This window comes from Bubalus kerabau, chromosome 8 (assembly GCF_029407905.1).
Source record: "Bubalus kerabau isolate K-KA32 ecotype Philippines breed swamp buffalo chromosome 8, PCC_UOA_SB_1v2, whole genome shotgun sequence".
Taxonomy (NCBI): domain Eukaryota; kingdom Metazoa; phylum Chordata; class Mammalia; order Artiodactyla; family Bovidae; genus Bubalus; species Bubalus kerabau.
The window spans coordinates 35,892,077-35,911,802 of NC_073631.1; the positions used below are offsets into that span (position 1 = coordinate 35,892,077).

Consider the following 19,726-nt stretch of genomic DNA (forward strand, 5'->3'; position numbering starts at 1 on the left):
TAATAAAGGAGAGGCAGCTTCCACAGTAGAGGCACCTGAGAGGCAGTAGACTGTATTTAGATGACACTCAGGAAGAGTTTCCAGTGTTCACTGTTGAGAGCTACGTATTTGGTTAGCATTGTAGGGCTTAGTTGTAATTACCTAAGAACATGATTGCTTAGTTTATACAGTAGGATCTCTTTACATGAATATTGATGAATACTAATACCTTTTAGATGTCTAGTAGAAGCATCCTTTGAATAGTTAAAGCACACTCCTACAAAAAGAGTTTATTTATTCTCTAGTACTACTGTCTCTGAGAAGAACCTCTTTATAACAAAAATAATAGAAATCTTTCATAGTGTGTATCATGTGCTAGGTCTTATTCTCAGTGACACATGGAGACAACTGAAGCTTGGAGAGAATAAATAACCTCACCAAATTATACAGTGTTAGGGCAGAGTTCAGACTCAGGTCTTTCTACGTCCATACCACGCTCATGACTGTGCATATTATACTGCCAATGTAAGTGCTGTACATGCTCCTTTAAAAATTGTGTCTCGGAAAGTTTTAACTGGATTACTTGTATTTGACCAGTGGCCAAAACTTTAACACAAATATTGTAAAGAGTAAGATAGGATAGTTTAAAAAGTCTTTAAGGAAACTAGGAATTTTGAATTTATTTTCCTTTTACTTCTTATAAGATTTATAGATGTATAATACACACACAGAGAACAGGAGGATGCCCATATAAGAATCTATCAATCAAAACTGGCTTCAATTTAGGATTTTAAAAACTCAGCTGAATGACTGGATAAACAAAAGTTGTTACATACATACAATGGAGTGTTAAAAAGCCTTAAAAAGGAAGGAAATTTTGACACCTGCTGTAACATGGATGAATCTTGAGGACATTGCGCTAAGTGAAAGAAGACAAATATCAAATTATTCTGCTTATAGGAGGTGTCTAGAGTAGCCAAATTCATAGAAACAGAAAAGAAGATAGTGGTAGCTGGGGGTGGAGGATAAGGAAATAGGGAGTTGTTTAATGGGCATAGTTTCAGTTGGGGAAGCTGAAAAAGTTCTGGAGATTGATTTTACCATAGTGTAAATATATTTAGCACTATTTAACTATACACTTTAAATGGTTAAGACGGTAATGTAGATCTTATCACAGTTAATTTTTTTTAATTGGATGCAATGTACTTATCCCAGGCAGGTTGACATTTGGTCCAGTTTTATTAGTCCCGTTTTGGTTTTTGCTAACACCAGAGTAATTCCACAGCTTCCTTATTTGGGGCAGTCTGCTTATTTTTAATGTGTTTCTAATTATGCAACCGAATTGCCTTGAAGCTGGAATGGCAGACAGGTGCCACGTACTGTGCCCAGGGCCAAATTCAAGGTCTTTCTGGGGAATGGCACGAGCAAGTCCCCTGCAGACCTGTGACCGCTGGAGTGATACACTCACCAGAGTTGCCAGCTGTTTCGGTGACCTCCGAATTAAATGACACTTGGTTCCCTACAGCCACGTTTGTCATTAGGCAACTTGATTGTCTTGGAGGGTTTGGAATGAGAAGTCCCTCGAATGTTATTAATGCCAGTGTCCACTCTAGGTTTGTACAAATAATATTCCCATGGCTCTTTGGAGAAAACGAATTGTTACATCTCATGCTCGCTCTGAATCCAGACAGCTCTTTGATATGTTTAGGTTTGTAGAGTTTAGCCAAAGTCATGGGGGTTGAGAGCTGGTAGAGTCCTCAGGTGTCCGTAGCTGAGCTCGCTAGCTCATCTCACCGAGATGATGTTTGTTTAGAGTCTGTTCTTTAGAATTGTTGGATTCTTGGACAGCAAGACTCAATGGGAGCCAAATGAGACGAGAATGTTAGAAGAAAAAAAAAAAAAAAGGTTTAAATTACAAGAGGGTCTGACAATGAGTTATTGTGAACAGAGTCCATCCTTGTCAACAGAATAAAGTCTCCGTGACAAGGTTGTTCCCTCACAATGACTCAGTTGTGCAGAAACTATGCGTAAAACATTCCATATCCAAACCTTAAGAATGGAGTCATAGGAAACAGGGTTTCTACAGAGTATTAGGAACTTGATATTTTATGCCAAGTCTGTGTGGCTGTAATAATGTAGGAGGTTGTGTGGAGAAATTGATATACCCTGCGTGCCCTTGCATTGCCACATAGATGAAAGGAAAAGATATTTTTGAGCCCTGGTTATCTTGAGTTATTACCCATACTGTTAAAACTGCCTGGACATCCACCAATTCTGTCTTGTGCTGAGTGTTTCTATGTAATATTAATAAAAGAAGTCCTGGACCAAATCAAGGGAGGCACACATCGATTTACTTTGAGACTCAAGTGTCTCTTTGAGTGTTCCTGAAGGTAAACATTTATTATTTAGGCCTGTACCTGAATTAGGGGCAAATTACTCAACCTCTATAATCCCTACTGTTATCACCTTTGAAAGGTAGGCTTGCTGATGGAATTAAATGAGATGACTTATGTCAAGTGTCTGGAACATAAATACTGAGGGGAAACTAGCTGTAAGAACTTGGAAATGCAATAGCCACTCTTAGATTCTGTTTCCTCATCTATAAAATGTATGGAATATATGGGAGCTCCCTAAAATTAAAAAGCAGCTTTAGAATTTCCCATTTCTTTGCTATGGGTGGCATTTAGGTAGAATAGAGAAGGAGTTCTCCATCCTGGTATATTAAAGTCAATTGGAAGCAATTTTTAGATTATGATCTAGACTCAGCTAGAGGTTCTGATTCAGCTGGTCTTGGATGGAGCCTCAGTTCAGTTTCTCAGTCATATCTGACTCTTTACGACCCCCTGGACTGCAGCACACCAGGCTTCCCTGTCTATCACCAACTCCTGGAGCTTACTCAAACTCATGTCCATCAAGTCGGTGATGCCATCCAACCATCTTCTGTCGTCCGCATTGGACACCTATATTTTTTTCCACCCACCCCACATGATTCTAACAGGCAGACAGTGCTGTGAGCCACTCAACCAGATAACGCCTTGAAGATTATTTGTGAGGCTGAAGCCCAATATGTAGCATCTGGAAGACCAGATAGCGGCCTTCTCCAGATCAAATCCCATGAGATTTCCAGATCTAGCATTCCAGATTTCATCACATGACTCTTCAAGGAACATATTCATACACATTTGTCACACCTTGGTCCTCTGGCAGCAGAAACTTGGTTTCCTAGGGGCTTTAGGGCTTCTAGGGTTGCTCACCCAGAATTAGATTGCAATTCTTGGCCTGGGACTCTGAGAAAGGAGCAGGTCAAGTTTGTAATGTTTGTAGATTCTTATTTCCTAGGAGGGAAGATCAATTTGAGTTATAATATTGGTGTTGGAGGAGAGAAAAAGTCATCTTAAGATTTCACCTGCTTTCTAAGGTCAGGGGGTAAATAGCCCTGCACACATGATCCGCAGGTTTCCTGTGGTTTTGAACAATGATTTCTGCACATACTTCAGCTTTTGCACAGCTTGTCCGCCTCTCATTCCAAACACACTTCCAACGTAGCTATCGAAGTTGCCAGATTTATGAACTCAGGAAGCAAATGAGCACACAGAACTGAATGGATGAGAACAGAAGTGAAATAGAGTCTGCTTCCTCAAGGACCTAGTAGCTGATAAAGAGCTAGATCAATAAGCAGAAACACTTTGCTATGAACATCTACAGAAAGAGCAATCCTGAGGGGGAAATTATGCCACCATCGGGGCTACAGGCCTGGTAATCGATCCTGACGGTAGGTTAAGTTTAAAATAAATTTCTACCAAATCACCCTTTGGAAGAAGATAAGCGTGATAACACAGCACCCAGAAAATGTGACCTCAGGGCTGTTTGCATGTGATAAAGGAGCAAAGCCTAGTTTCTCTCCTGGCATCATGGTAAATGTGTTTTCCCAACAGTGCTGTGGTAACATTGTTACCACTGTGTTACCGCTGTTACTCTGTGAATGCAGTAGGTATGGGCTGTTTTCTTTTTATGTTTTACTCTGTGTTTGTTAAAGAAGTGAAAATAAGCCGTTACCACGTGACTCAGTCGGTGTGGCGTAGTGTCGGGTGCTGTATGAGGCAGTGTTAGGACTCTCAGCCTACTTACTATCTTAACTGAGTGACTTTGGGTGAGTTACCTTATATCCCTGTGCTTCAGTTTCCTCATCTGTAAAACAGGAATTTATGATGTAGCCCTACCTGTATAGTCCTATCTATGGAATTGTGAAAATTAGACCATGTAATGCGTGTATAGTATTCAGAACAGTGCCCAGCATATAATAAATGCTCACTGGATCCTAGCTGTTACTAAAACATGTGAACCAGAAAAGGCACATTGACACTTTTATCAAAACTAGTTCAAAGTAAAAGACCATTTCCTTCCAGTTAATACTGCTTTAAAAATACCAATTTACAGGACGGCTAATAACCAAGACAAGGAAAGCAGGACCCTGACGGATCACCAGTGATCCACTGACTTGTCTTTGAGCAACTCAGTGATCTTTCTTGTCTTTTTCTCCCTTTGCCGTGAATGTAATTCAGACTTTCCATTACTTATGTTGTGAGGAAGCATGTAAGGGAAACACACACATATAGTAACATAGAATCAAAAGAAGCAAGTATGTAAAGCGCTTTGCACCACTAAGAAAAAAGCGCCTGTTAAATCCTGTGTTTCTATGTGGACCATTTCTTTTTTCTTCCTCTGCCTTCTGTATACCCTTCATCAGCTCCTCTCTGTTGCTCTAGGAAGCTGTGTTGCTAAAGGCCCAAGGCCTCTGGTAGGGGGGCAGTACCTGGGAGGGGGGGCTTTACTTCCCCAACTGGACCCGCGATGCACCTAAACCCCAGGGCCATTTGCGTGGGCCAGGTGGTAAGAGTGACTTGAGAGTGAGGGAAAGAGAAAAAGATTTTAAAAACGTGGCAGTGCCTTTCAAAAATGTCTTATTTTTATTTTGTTTTTATCTAGTGAATTTTTCACTGGCAATGCTAAATCCAGGCAGAATTCTGGAAGAAGAAATGACTAGGTAATTGGCTAATATTGTACATATCATATGTACTTCTTTATACTGTGCTTTTAAAAAACATTTTATTTGAAAATAATTTAAGCCTTATTAAGAGTTATAAGCATGTACAAAGAATCTCTGTATACTTTAGCTTTTGTTAGACTCTTTATCCTTTTGTTTCCATTTATACCCCTCCCCTGCCATTTAAACTAAGCTGTACAGGGGCCTTCCCTGGTGGTCCAGCAGTTAAGACTCTGTCCTCCCAATGCAGGAGGCCTGGGTTTGATCCCTGGTCAAGGAAATAGATCCCACATGCTGTTACAAAGACCCAGGGCAGCCAAAAGAATAAATAATTTTTTTAAAAAGTAAGTTGCCCAGAGCATGTTCCTTTACTTATAAATACTTGATTGGTTCCAAGAACAGGGCATTCTCTTCATAACTACAGTACAGCTATCAACCTCAGTACATTTCATATTGATACAGTACTGTGACCTGGTCTACCATCTGAATTCCAGTTTTGTCTGTTGATCTAATAATGTCATTTATGGCATTTTTTCCCTTTCTTCACCTTCTTAATAGAAATCCCCAAAGCCTGTCACGTAACGTTTTTGTTTACCTTTCATTTAATGTTGCCGACTTAAATGAGCGCTCTCTGTTGCCATAGCGGCCTGAAAGGAAAATATATTTGAGAGTAATGAAATTGAATTTATATTTCTAAAGATACTAACTTCCCTCCAATTTAGTTAAGACTACACTCTGAGTTGATTTGAATTCATAACATTTTAGCATTGTTTTTAAAAATTCTTTCAACTTCTGTCAATCAGGAAGAGGGCTTTTTCTTCTTTGTGTAAACAATATGGGAAAAACTTACACTCAGAGCCATTTTGCATGTTCAGCCTATTTATTCCTGTATTTGCAATGTGGTGAAGCTTTTCAGAACAGTAAGATATGCAAGTCTAGAATGTGAATTACGGAAGAGTCAAATCGTGTCTACAGATTATCAGTATAAGTTTAAAAGTGACTCATGAACACCACTGTATGTTTGCAGTTAACCACACAACTTTATTTTACCTTCAGCTAATAATTCAAGTGGACAGATTGGCCACTGTTCTATTATGTCAGAAAAGAGAAAAAAAAAAATTGTACGTGTTATAATGTCCTACATGGTCTTTGTGATCTGTCAGTAAGTTTATTAATTTCCAATTCTGAATATTTCTCTCGCAAACATAAAGACTCTATTTAAAAGAAACTTTTGAATTGTTTTCCAGATATGCATATTATTATTCAGGATTAGGTGCTGGAGTTCTTGTTGCTGCCTATATACAGGTTTCATTTTGGACTTTGGCAGCTGGCCGACAGATTAAGAAAATTAGGCAAGAGTTTTTTCATGCTATTCTACGACAGGAAATAGGCTGGTTTGACATCAGTGACATCACTGAACTCAATACACGGCTAACAGAGTAAGTATATTGTTACCTACACGTCCATAAAGAAATTAACTACTAGCTATGTGCAAACTTGTCAAGGGAAGATTTTAAATGAAAAAAGTGTTTGCTCAATTAAACATTTGGTGTGTATTGGGAATAGATGATCTGATAGCCATCTCTAGCAGTTACAGCCTATGCCACAGTACATTTTCCTTATCTGATAGGTTTTTTTTTTTCTGGCCTCAGTTACATAAGTAGGTGTATTTGAGTACTGAGCTCACATTCTTTGGGCTTCCTGTTAGCTCAGACAGTAAAGAATCTGCCTGCAAATGCAGGAGACCTGGATTGAATCCCTGGGTTGGGAAGATCCCCTGGAGAAGGAGATGGCAACCCACTCTAGTATTCTTGCCTGGAGAATCCCACGGACAGAGGAGCCTAGCAGGATACAGCCCATGGGGTCCCAAAGAGTCGGATGGGACTAACACACACACTCACATCCTTTACTTGTTTCTCTCTCATGGAGCTTATCACAGGCCTGACAGATATTAAGATGGCACTCCAGTAAGATGGATGAATGAGTGAATCAGGGATTGAATGAATTCATAAAGAGACTTCTCTTAGTTCTTGTTGACTCTTCACTTATTCAACAAACAATTGAAGGCTTGTTAAACACTGCTGTAGATGTTTGTGATTTAACAGTGAATGAGGCAAAGATCTCTGGCCTCTTGTTGCTTACGTTCCAGCAGCGGATGATAGATGATTAGCGTTTTCTGGCTGGAGATCCTGGCGAGAGGGTAGTGAGCAAATGTCCAAGAGGAAGGAGGATCAGGGCATTTTGGGCCTGGCTGGCCTCCATAGGGACCTCAGGTCTGCCACTGGACATTTTTGACCTGAGAAGTAGCATGTTCAGACTTCATTTCCAAAGGATCACTCTGGCTGCTGTACTGAGAACAGAGTGGGTTAACAGTAGCATCACGGGTAGAAGGAAGGAGCCCTTCCTTATTTCTGGTGCTGCTGCTAAGTCACTTCAGTCGTATTCGACTCTGTGGAACCCCATAGATGGCAGCCCCCCAGGCTCCCCCGTCCCTGGGATTCTCCAGGCAAGAACACTGGAGTGGGTTGCCATTTCCTTTCCCAATGCATGAAAGTGAAAGTAAAGACGCTCAGTCGTGTCTGACTCTTCGCGACCCCATGGACTGCAGCCTACCAGACTCCTCCGCCCATGGGATTTTCCAGGCAAGAGTACTGGAGTGGGGTGCCATTGCCTCCTTCTTCCTACTTTCAAACAAATTGAGACATATGTGCAAAATGCTAATCCTTCTCTAATAGGATTAACTAACTGAACAGCATCAACTTTTAATGACACTGACTTGCCAGAAGCGTGAACTAATCCTGAATTTCTTCCTTTGTACAGTTTTTAGGTGGGGAAAGTGTCATTCAAGAGGCTAAGACTGCGAGAGGGGCTTGCGGGCATCTGAACGAGCTTTGCCTGTGTCTGTGTTGGTTAGATGTTTGCTTTGCCTTTCTGACTGAAGACCTCCTGCCTGTAACCACTTAGGTGTGATCTTTTTTAGTGACATCTCCAAAATCAGTGAAGGAATTGGTGACAAGGTTGGAATGTTCTTTCAAGCAATAGCCACGTTTTTTGCAGGATTCATAGTGGGGTTTATCAGAGGATGGAAGCTCACTCTTGTGATAATGGCCATCAGCCCTATCCTGGGATTCTCTACAGCTGTTTGGGCAAAGGTATGTGAAACATGGGCATGACCATATGTGTTAACTGACACAGATAGAGTTATCTTCAAGATGCAGGATTCTGGTTACATGTTGTGTGGATCTATGTTAAATGTCATTCGAAACCGCGTGCAGAAGGTTGTTGTTAATATGGTGCTCTAATAGGGAAGATTATTTTTAATGTGATTCAAAATGTCAGATACGGGACTTATCTAGTAGTCCAGTAGTTGAGACTCTGAGTTTCCAATGCAAGGGATGTGGGTGTGATCCCTGGCTAGGGAACTAATATCTCACATGCTGCATGGCCAAAAAACGAAAACATCACAGTTATTGCCTCAATTACAGTTTTTGCACTCTTATTTTTTTTTTACTTGTTTTAAAATCAATAAAATATTATTGATTATTTTTATTTTTCATGATTATTTATTGGCTGCGTCAGGTCTTAGTTGTGGCACATGGGATTTTTGTCATGCTGCACGGGTTTCTCTAGTTGCGGTGCACGGAGTTTTTTATAGTTGTGGTGGGTAGGCTCAGTTGCTCAGTGGTATGTGAGATCTTAGTTCCCTGATGAGGGGTTGAACCCCTGTTTCCTGCATTGGAAGGCAGATTCTTAACCTCTGGACCATCAGGGAAGTCCCTACACTGTTGTTATTACTTTGGGTAAATCTCCTGGCATAGTAATTTAAATTACATAAATCGTTATGTCCCTATTTAAGGAAACATAATTTAAAAGTTACATTGCTCAGTTAGTCACTCAGTCGTGTCTGACTCTTTGCAACCCCATGGACTGCAGCCTGCCGGGATCCTCTGTCCTTGGGATTTTCCAGGCAAGAATACTGGAGTGAGTTGCCATTCCCTTCTCCAGGGGATCTTCCTGATCCGGGGATCAAGCCTGGGTCTCTTGCATTGCAGACAGATTCTTTACCATCTGAGCCACCAGGGAAGCCCAATTTAAAAATATAACTTCAAACTATTGCATGAATATCGAACATTTAACTAAGTTTGGATTTGCTGTTTAATTGTGATGGTTACATGGCACTCTGCCAATTTTGTCTTGCAGTAAAATCCACATAATCTGTTCCATTTCAGCCAACACTCCAGGGTTGAGAAATTTTACTGGCAATTTTTGCTCATTTTGGGGTTGATTATTTACTTAATAGACATCTGGCGTCTCTTGTGTTTCGATTCTTCCTTTAGCTTTCTCCTGCAGCATCTTGTTTAGCCATCTTATTCAGTAGACTATCTGTGAGTAGTATTTGGAAATGTGGTTTTCAAAGTGATTAAAAATCATTACACAATAATAATAAGGATGGTGAATCCTTTCCAAGCAGTAAGATTTTAGTTTAGTTTGCAATCAACAGAGAAAAAAAGGTAGTAGATGTGGAACTCAACACTATTACCCAAAACCCTATCTAGTGAATTATATGTGCCTTTCTTTTCCTCACTCTGTTACTGAATCAAGTCTAGCTGCTTGAAAAAAATCATTACTTGCAAAAGCTGGTAGAAAGGAAAGTTGCTTTTAATCAGAATGCTGGCAATCTGGGGGAGATGGTGGACTCAGTGTCCACCAAAAACCTCCAAAGATTCCAAGATCTCCAAAGATTCTGTTACTCATGAAATATTTTAAAGGGGCAAAGGAAAGCATCTCAGTTAATCATTGTGACAGAGGGTCAGAGTCGACAGTACTCCCATCATGCATACCCGTGAGCAGGTGCAACTTCTTGTGATTTTTCTTTAAATGCTATCTCTTTACACAGTTTATTCATGAGATTACTGAAGGGGAAGCTAGGGAAGAGATCTGGTCATTTGTTAATGACTTACTCTTTATTTCTACGTCTTTGATCTACGAAAAGAACCAACAAGTTAGGTGAAGTATTGTGTGATCAAAAGATTTGAAAGGGGGACTTCCCCGGTGGTCCAGTGGCTAATGCCTTCCACTACAAGGGGTGCCATTTCGATCCCTGGTCAGGGAACTAAGGTTCTACATGTGGCCAAAAATTAAAAAAAAAAAAAAAGAAATTGTGCTAGGGCTGGAGACAAGCAGAGCATAAAGATGATTGGTTTAAGGTTAGTGGCATGACAGATGAAGACAGAGAAATCAATAGAGAGAAAATAGTAGTAGATGTGGAGAGGCTTTTCCTGCCCAGAGCTACTTACAACTTCCCTGGGGAGGAGTTCATTAAGGCAGATCACACCTAGCCTTTGTAGGGGAATGGAAGAAGCTGTTGGATGTGGTACACTGAGTGATGTTTGCTTCATATCTACAGTGTTTGGTAAAGGACAGGGTTTGGGAAGAAAAAGTAAGTTGAAGAGTTGATCAGAGTGTCTTTTAACTTTTTTCCCTATTCGAAAGTCATGTGTTTCTCTTCTTTCCAGATACTCTCAGCGTTTAGTGACAAAGAACTGGCTGCATATGCAAAAGCAGGTGCCGTGGCGGAAGAAGCTCTGGGGGCCATCAGGACTGTGATCGCTTTTGGGGGCCAGAAGAGAGAGCTGGAGAGGTCAGGAAGGTCCTTTGTCCACTGGCTCAAAGAACTCGCTTTTATTACATTTTGCTACTTATTCTTTTGTGGTATGAGGGCTACAGTCCTTACAGTCACAAAGAGTCAGACACAAACTGAAGACACTTTTAGCACGCAGGCATGCACACGTGTCTACTGCTTTCCTTTGCCTAATATAAACCCCTTACCCACAAAACATATGCACCCTTTATTGATGGCTGGAGGTTGTCAGACTTGACAGCAGGGTTCTGACCATTTTTGGCTACCCTGGCGGCTCAGATGGTAAAGAATCCGCCTGCAATGTGGGAGACCTGGGTTCAATCCCTGGGTTGAGAAGATCCCCTGGAGTAGGGAATGGTAACCCACTCCAGTATTCTTGCCTGGAGAATCCCATGGATAGAGGAGCCTGGTGGGCTACGGTCCATGGGATCGCAAAGAGTTGGACATGAGTGAGTGACTAACGCTTATACTTTCTGAACTTTTTATAGTTCTTGGACTTCTTTGAAAGTCTGATGAAATCTATGGACTCCTTCTTAGAATAATGATTTTAAATGCATAAAACAAAATACGTAGGCTTACATAGGAAACCAATTATAGTGAGGCACAGTCATCAAAACATTTTTAAAGTTGTGATACAACAAATCCATGCAAATAGATGGGGAAACAGTGGCTGACTTTATTTTTCTGGGCCCCCAAATCACTGCAGATGGTGATTGCAGCCATGAAATTAAAAGACACTTACTCCTTGTAAGGAAAGGTATGACCAACCTAGACAGCATATTAAAAAGCAGAGATATTACTTTGCCAACAAAGGTCCATCTAGTCAAGGCTATGGTTTTTCCAGTGGTCATGTATGGATGTGAGAGTTGGACTGTGAAGAAAGCTGAGCGCCCAAGAATTGATGCTTTTGAACTGTGGTGTTGGAGAAGACTCTTGAGAGTCCCTTGGACTGCAAGGAGATCCAACCAGTCCATCCTAAAGGAGATCAGTCCTGGGTGTTCATTGGAAGGACTGATGGTGAAGCTGAAACTCCAATACTTTGACCACCTGATGCGAAGAGCCGACTCATTTGAAAAGACCCTGATGCTGGGAAAGATTGAGGGCAGGAGGAGAAGGGGACGGCAGAGGATGAGATGATTGGATGGCATCACCGACTCGATGGACATGGGTTTGGGTGGACTCCGGGAGTTGGTGATGGATAGGGAGGCCTGGTGTGCTGCAGTTCATGGGGTTGCAAAGAGTCGGACATGAATGAGCAACTGAACTGAACTGAAATCCATGCCTCTATTTTTAACCTATTGAATATCAACAACTGACTATAGGTCTAATACCTACTGTAATTCCAAGTAGGTCTGTGGGTAAAATGTATTTCAAGATATCTGTAAAAAGTAGAACATGATATGAAAATGATCTGGGATTTCTATTGGCAACACAGTCACAGTTCCTGTTGACACTACAGAGGCTTGTTGCCTGCATTGATAATCGAAGGAAATGCTGAATTTTGGTTAGGGGTTATCAAAATTAAAAGTGTAAGTTTTTCCCTGGCCAAATTCCTTAACCAGGGATTCCAGGTCGAGTGCCTCTGCTTTGAGGGGAGTTGATAGACAAAAATGTATGGGCCAGAACAAACCCCCTAATAAAGGCTACTCAACTCTCCAACCAGTTTTCTTTAAATAATAACATACCCTAATATAACTGAAGTATGACTCCATGTAAAATATTTTCTTTTGCCATTCTGCGGGACTCCTGATACTCCCGACTCTATGAAAGGGAAATTCTCTGGAAATTCTTCAACCTTGAAAGCAAAGGTTCCCCACTCCCCTCTTTTTCATTTTCTGTTTTTCTATTCCTTAAGTCCTCTTGACAGCCAACCTGTGCCTGGTTCTCTAACCTCTTCCTTTTTCTCGGTCACTGCTGCTTCCTGCACACAATAGCCCACACACCTCAGGATGTGAGTGTGATCAGTGCCGCTCCATTAGCTGCAAAAGGCAAGCCATCTAAGCGAAGGTAATTACAGCGTGTCCATCCTTGTCCCCGGAATCCGTGTCATGTTGGGGCTGATGTAAACCTCCCTGCCCGCACCTTGCAGCCGGGCCACCTGGGATTCAGCACAGCGCTGGGCGTGGGGTGCCAGCTGTCTCCCCAGGGATGCAGCTCTGCTAAGTCAGTGCGTGGCCCAACACTGAGGAAAGAACACTGGAGAGTTAGGTGCTTTAAGTAATTAAAAGATATAATTTTGGGTGGCAGGATGCATTTTAAAAAATGAATAAATTCTCAGCATCTTATTTGGTTAAACTAAAAAAGATATGATATTGTTTGTTTTTGTTAGAAACATTCTAATGGATGTGATATGAGTTTCATTGTACATCCAGTGCATTTTTTCTTTTGTGACTTTAAGGAGCTAAAATTAAATTTTATACACTCTCTGCATCTAGCATGGAATGAAAGGCTTAACTGAAATTGATGGAAAAAACATTGTTATTTAACAGAACCATTCTAGACATGTGGACCTTTATGTCAAATCCTAGAAGCCAGTAATAATGGATTTTACTTAATATTTAAAATTATGGTTACAATAGAATGAGTGGTATTTAGGAAGAGATTAAATTCTAAAACAAAAGCAATAATAAGAATAGGATCTATCAGATTTTGCCAACTATGTGCCAGCACTGTTCTAACAACTTTCTGACATTGTCTGTCAACCTCACAGTCATCTAGCAAGTAGGCATTAGTAACTCCATTTTATAATGCCATTTGCAGCAATATGGATGGACCTAGAGCATGTCATCCTAAGTGAAGTAAGCTGGACAAAGACAAATATCCTATGATAATACAGAGCCTGGAAAAAATGATACAAATGAACTTATTTCAAAACAGAAACAGACTCACAGACATAGAAAACAGACTTATGGTCACCAAAAGGAAAAGAAGGGGAAGGGAAATTAGGAGTTTAGGATTAACATATACTCGCTACTCTATAAAATAGGTAAGCAACAAGGACCTACTGTATAGCACAGGGAATTACAGTCAATATATTGTAATAATCTGCAAGGTAAAAGAATCTGAAAAAGAATACATATGTGTGTGTGTGTGTGTGTGTAGCTGCATCCCTTTGTACATCTGAAACTAACACAACACTGTAAATCAACTGTACTTCAATTTTTAAAAAGTAATTCCATTTTACAAGTGATGAAAGTAAAATCTAAAAAAGTTGAGTAAGAAACTATATCCCAGAGGTAGTGACCTCTTTATACCCTACACCCTGGCTTAATCAAAAACAGAACAAAACAGAAACCAAAGCAAAGCAAAAAAGCAAAGGCTGGAGTATAAATACACAAACAGGTAGAATTCCCATCCCTTTCCCAATGGGGTCAGGCTTCCCTGGTGGCTCAGATGGTAAAGAATCCGCCTGCAGTGCAGAAGACCCAGGTTCAGTCCTTGGGTCAGGAAGCTCCCCTGGAGGAGGAAATGGCAACCCACTCCACTACTCTTGCCTGGAGAATCCCACGGACAGAGGAGCCTAGTGGGCTGCAGTCCATGGGATGGAAAAGAGTCAGACACTACTGAGTGACTAACACTTTCACTTTCACCCAGTGGGACAGCAGAGAAGATAAATTAGCCTGTCTTGGGAATATAACTGCTTTAAGAGTCCCAAATAGTGTTTGCAGTTTACATTTTGGTGTCACTCCTGGTGGGCTTGGTTTCTCTTCTTCCTCCTTAACCTTGACTTGTGATGCTGGCCATGAAGGTTGATGGTGAGGTTCTCCCAGGGTTGGGAGTTCAGTCCTGGATCAGCTATGGGAACATTGCTTGGACTTGTGGGGACCGAGGGAGATGGGTCCAGGCCAGTAGAGAAAAGGCTCAGATGGGATCTGGTCCAGGCTGACCCTGCATTGGTTCAGTTCCTGGGAAGCTGGGTGTCTCCACGGGTTTCTTGGTTGATGGTTTTTGTCCCTTAAACCTCTAGCTGTCCAGGAGGGGAATATTGCTAAGATTATGGATTCTCAGGGTTCAATCCCTCGGTTGGGAAGATCTCCTGGAGGAGGAAATGACAATCCACTCCAGTATTCTTGCCTGGAGAATTCCATGGACGGTGGAACCTGGTAGGGTACAGTCCATGGGGTCACAATGAGTCGGACACGACTGAGCAACTTCACTTTCACCTTCATGGATTCTTACTATCATATTTCCCCCTTCATTTTCTGGTAGGTATCAGAAACATCTAGAAAACGCCAAAAGGATTGGAATTAAAAAAGCTATTTCAGCAAACATTTCTATGGGCACTGCCTTCCTGCTAATATATGCATCGTATGCACTGGCCTTCTGGTATGGATCCACTCTAGTTATAGCCAAAGAATACACTATTGGAAATGCAATTACAGTAAGTTGTTTTCCTAATATTTGTGACAAATCTGAAAAATTGCTTCTCTATCTACCTCTTCTTTCATTTTCCTCCTTTTTGAAGGATGAACCATGGTTCTAACCTTTTTACTGTGGCATATCTTTGCTCAGTCCTGTGGGCAGAGCTGGGCTTCTAGAATTCACAGAGCATCACAAGTGATTAGACCAATTGAGAAACATATGGAGCATATAAAGAAAGATGGAAAGAATTTATTAATGAACAAATATCAATTGGTACCATCTTCATTGTGCCTGTGATTTTCATTACATAAAAAGTAGACATTATTATACATAGGTCATAGTATGAGAGAACATTAAATTTGTATCATATTGGCTATCCAAATACAAGATGAAAAGTGATTTTAGTCTTTTTTTCTTTTACAAAATGAAAATAGGTTCATTTTATGATTAGAAAAATTATGCATACTAGTTATACAAAAGATTAGAATACTTTATCTTCCAGATTATTTTCTGTATATGGGTTTTTCTCTTGAAACCTAAATTGCATTATGCGTATCTTTTTGTAAATGTTTTTATAAACTAACAACATATTGTGACCTTCTTTCCATGTCAGTGATGGTCAGGACAACACGTAACCATTCAACTAGCTATGTTTTAAAACCTGCACTTCCCTGTCTTTCTAAACAGAGGACATGGAACACAGTTTGACCCCTTGATGATGACTTAGGGGCATTATGGGAATTTATCATTTCAGAATGTTCTCTAGAGTGGTACCTTCAGACCCCCATTGAAGTGTTGAGGGCTGTTTGGCTGGATGAGGTTTCATCACTACTGAGTCTTTTTTCTCATGTTGGTCCCCTCTCCTTGTCAGCTTGGAAGCACTCCGCCTCTCTTTACTTGCTCATTTGCTCAATTTTACAAAGCGGGGAGATTGAGCCCTGACTCTGGCATTCATCCTCTCTGGCCTGGTCTCCCCATTTGTTGGGTATAGACAGTGACTTCTCCCAAATAGGGGAGCAGAGTGAGTCCCATGATGCAGGGAGCCCAGTGATGCCCTCTTCATAAAGACCAAGAACTCAAGTGTGTTAACTTTCTAGCATTGCTTCTGGTAGGGACATTTTTTTGCTCTCTTGCTGGTCTTTCTCTGTATTGCAGATAGTAGATAGATATTTGAGTTCTGGTATGTTAAGTGTTAGTGTTATTTGTCATCGTCTAAGAAAAGCCAAACTCTAAGTAGATGTTTCACCATGCCCAGAGAGGAAGGAGTCATTTCTCTTCATTTAGGTTTTTCTTAGTTAATGTATGCTAATAACCTGGATTCCTGAAACTACAGTCTTGACTTTTCTGTATCAATTTGTTTTCCTAGTGAAAAAAAAAATGAAGGGAAATGTGTTAAGTTTGTGTGCTATAGTATAGACTAATTGTGTAGAGGAATTATTAATTAATGCACACAGATGTGATTTATAATGCATGAACCATTAATTTTTAATGTTAAGAATCATATCAAAATGTGTGTGTGTGTGTGTATATATATATATATAAAACATGGCACTATTTAAGGAAAGTTCTATGGGGCCAGAATCTACCTTGTTTCATTTTGAACATTCTGTGTAATTCCATGCATAGTTAGAGAAAATAATTTAGTACTGAATAATACTGACAGAAAATATTTTCCTCTGGTGGCAATGGCTTCAGAATCAAGGCAACAGATTTGAAAAATCTTTGTCATTTTGTCTAAGCCCAGGAGAAGAACAACCAATAGTTTGACAAGATAGATGAAAAAATATTTTTGAGGTTGAAGAAACCCATTTGTGCAACAAAATTTACCTTGTAAATTTTGCTCTTGTGCTGAAAAAAATTTTCAAGGGATAGACCTAATCTTGACGCTTTGGGTGGCCTGTGTTCCAAACACATTGTGTGTGAGATGACAGTGGACACTGGAATGGGACATGTGACTCTTCCTTGTGTTCTTTTGCTCAGGTCTTTTTCTCAATCCTGATTGGAGCCTTCAGCATTGGACAGGCCGCTCCCTGTATTGATGCTTTTGCCAATGCAAGAGGAGCAGCATATGCGATCTTTGCTATTATTGATAGCGTGAGTCATTTATTATTTTTAATGCTGAAAAATTTTTTGAGGCCTGGATAATTAAATCTGGCTTTATGTTAAATGTCCTGTAAAAATTAAGTGACATGAAAAACCTCTGCTTGTTAATGAATAAAAGCAAATGCCTCTTTTGAATATTTGTAAAAGTTTGAAAAAATACCTCTTTTTCAAGGTTAATTATTTGCATTATATTCTGATAACTCACAGGATCCCAAGATCAGTAATCAAAACCAGCTCTAATTGATGAGGAAACTTTTTTTGGTTAAGCCTAGACTTGACTATTTGTAACATTCACACTGGTTCCAAATTAAAGAATCAATACAAAATAATAATAAATAATAGAAATGGGATTTCAAGTGAGGAATAAATGAGGTTAGGATTGCTTATTACTGTGCATGCCTCAAGTTAGGGTTTAATAAATTTAAGTTTTGAGTTAGCCAATTGGGGAATAAAAGGCAGAAAGTGCTAAGAACTTTTATAAAGGAGAACAGGTTTTTTTTTTTTTTTTTTTTTAAAGAATTCTCTCTCCAATAAACTTTATTTTAAAGAAAAAATATTTCTGAATGTTTATCATTAATCAAATAGCACTGATCTCATTTGGGAAAGTGCATCTGAACTAGTGTGTTATTATTAGAGTTCAAAGGAAAGATGTTTGTCTTCCTAGTTTTTCTCCTTTTCTCTTTCATTTTGTAGCCAGACTGAGAACATTATGCTTTGTAGACAGGATGAGTGGATGGAAAAATGATTGGTGGACCAAAATTGATAGTATGTTTGCTGTGGGTTTCCCTCCCTCAAAAAAAAAATGATCACTGTATATATGATATAATTTTGAATCCATTGTATTGCATAAGTTATCCTGACTGAAGTGAAATAAAGAAAATCATTTTGACACATTAAAGGTAGTCTCTGCATTTACACAGAGAAAATGTTAACTAGCTAACTGAAATGTAATTGTCTAGTCCAAGCAATTCCTGTTTCATTAATCTAAGTCATGAGAAAATTGGTCAGCTTCTGCATATATTGAAAATTTACATCATTCCAAACTAACTTGTCCCTAATCAATTGTTCAATTTTCTCAATCTAGTCCATCACACTTATTGTTTAGGAATAAGCTAATTTTCACTAAATGCTGAAATACCTGGATATATCAATTAGAGTATATTTTGTAATTGCAGTTGTAGGAATATACATTTAGAAAATTTATGAGGATATGCCAGAAACTTAAAGTGAAATATCATATGAAATGAAAATAATATATCCCTTATGTACTTTTTAAAAGAAACCTATTTTCAGAGAAGGAATACTTCCTTACACACATAAACACAAACATACAGACACACACACACACACACACACACACACACACATACAGTCTTCAACTTGGGTTCTGACTCACGTGAAGGGAATTGTGCTTTTCTGGGTCCTGTTTTTGGAATTGCTGAGGCCTAGTCCTTAAAAATGCAATTGTTTGTCCTATGATGGAATAGCCATTGAATTTTGTTTTGTTTAGGATCCTAAAATTGACAGTTTTTCAGAGAGAGGACACAAACCAGACAACATCAAAGGGAATTTGGAGTTCAGAGACGTTCATTTCTCTTATCCTGCTCGGCCTGATGTCCAGGTATTATAAGTTATATTTATAGGGATTCCTAATTTAGATTGATTGTTTAATCATCTTCAGGAATCCACAGTCTCTATTATTTTGATATGTATGTGCCTTTTCCTTTGGGGGTTATAGTCCCTTATTTAATACTATTTTTCCAAATTTAAAATTGAGTCAGATTACTTCTCTTTCAGGCTTTTGATGTGAAGTGCACTCTTTTTCTCTCTTCCCTTAAAGATCTTGAAGGGCCTCAACCTGAAGGTAGAGAGTGGGCAGACGGTGGCCCTGGTTGGGAACAGCGGCTGTGGGAAGAGCACAGTAGTCCAGCTGGTGCAGAGGCTGTATGACCCTGATGTGGGGAGTGTAAGTGGGAAGAACCCTGCTCTTCAAAATGGGAAGCTGGGTATCAAATAGCCCTTAGAAAAATTTTTTGGTAACATATTTGCATGTGAATCCAATTTTGGTTAAAAAAAGAAAAAGGCTATGGAATTGCAATGTATCTGGATAAGACCTTCAAACCCTTGGGATATTTTGACAAAAGTAGTCAAGATGATAAAACTCAAAGAAGCTAGACAATGCTCTCCTCTGTTCCAACTAAACTTTTCATAATCTACTATGTCACTGGAAAACAGTCGTCCAAACCACTGTGAGGATTATTTTCAATGACTTACTGAGTTTGTTAAAAATGTTCCACATTAATAATTGTCAATAAGCTTGTGTTCAGGGTCACAAGGAATCTTAGGACAGTAATTAAATTCATCAAAGACAGTTGAGTTTTCTTCAGTGTTGGAATATCTGAAGGGGAAAGTGGAACAGTCTCCATGAAACTGGGGACATAAGAAACAGTAACGGCCTAGGGTATAGTTTTTTGATCTTTTAAAATTTTTATTATAAATTGAAACTTACCGAAAAGTTGCAAGTAAGGAACTTACATATACTCTTCACCCAGATTTATTCATTGTTTTTATTTTGACCTACTTGCCTTATTATCATC

General features: G+C 39.6%; 1 protein-coding gene across 1 annotated transcript in view; it reads left to right on the forward strand.

Moving 5' to 3' along the window:
• The window catches only part of ABCB4 (ATP binding cassette subfamily B member 4), a 73,050-nt gene that overhangs the window by 9,356 nt on the left and 43,968 nt on the right, over positions 1–19,726 (forward strand). The window contains exons 6-13 of the mRNA XM_055589638.1: positions 4,966–5,023; positions 6,271–6,462; positions 8,004–8,175; positions 10,540–10,664; positions 14,874–15,045; positions 17,007–17,120; positions 18,640–18,750; positions 18,970–19,095. Of these exons, the coding sequence (XP_055445613.1) occupies positions 4,966–5,023; positions 6,271–6,462; positions 8,004–8,175; positions 10,540–10,664; positions 14,874–15,045; positions 17,007–17,120; positions 18,640–18,750; positions 18,970–19,095 (1,070 nt within the window). The remainder of the gene's footprint in view (positions 1–4,965; positions 5,024–6,270; positions 6,463–8,003; positions 8,176–10,539; positions 10,665–14,873; positions 15,046–17,006; positions 17,121–18,639; positions 18,751–18,969; positions 19,096–19,726) is intronic.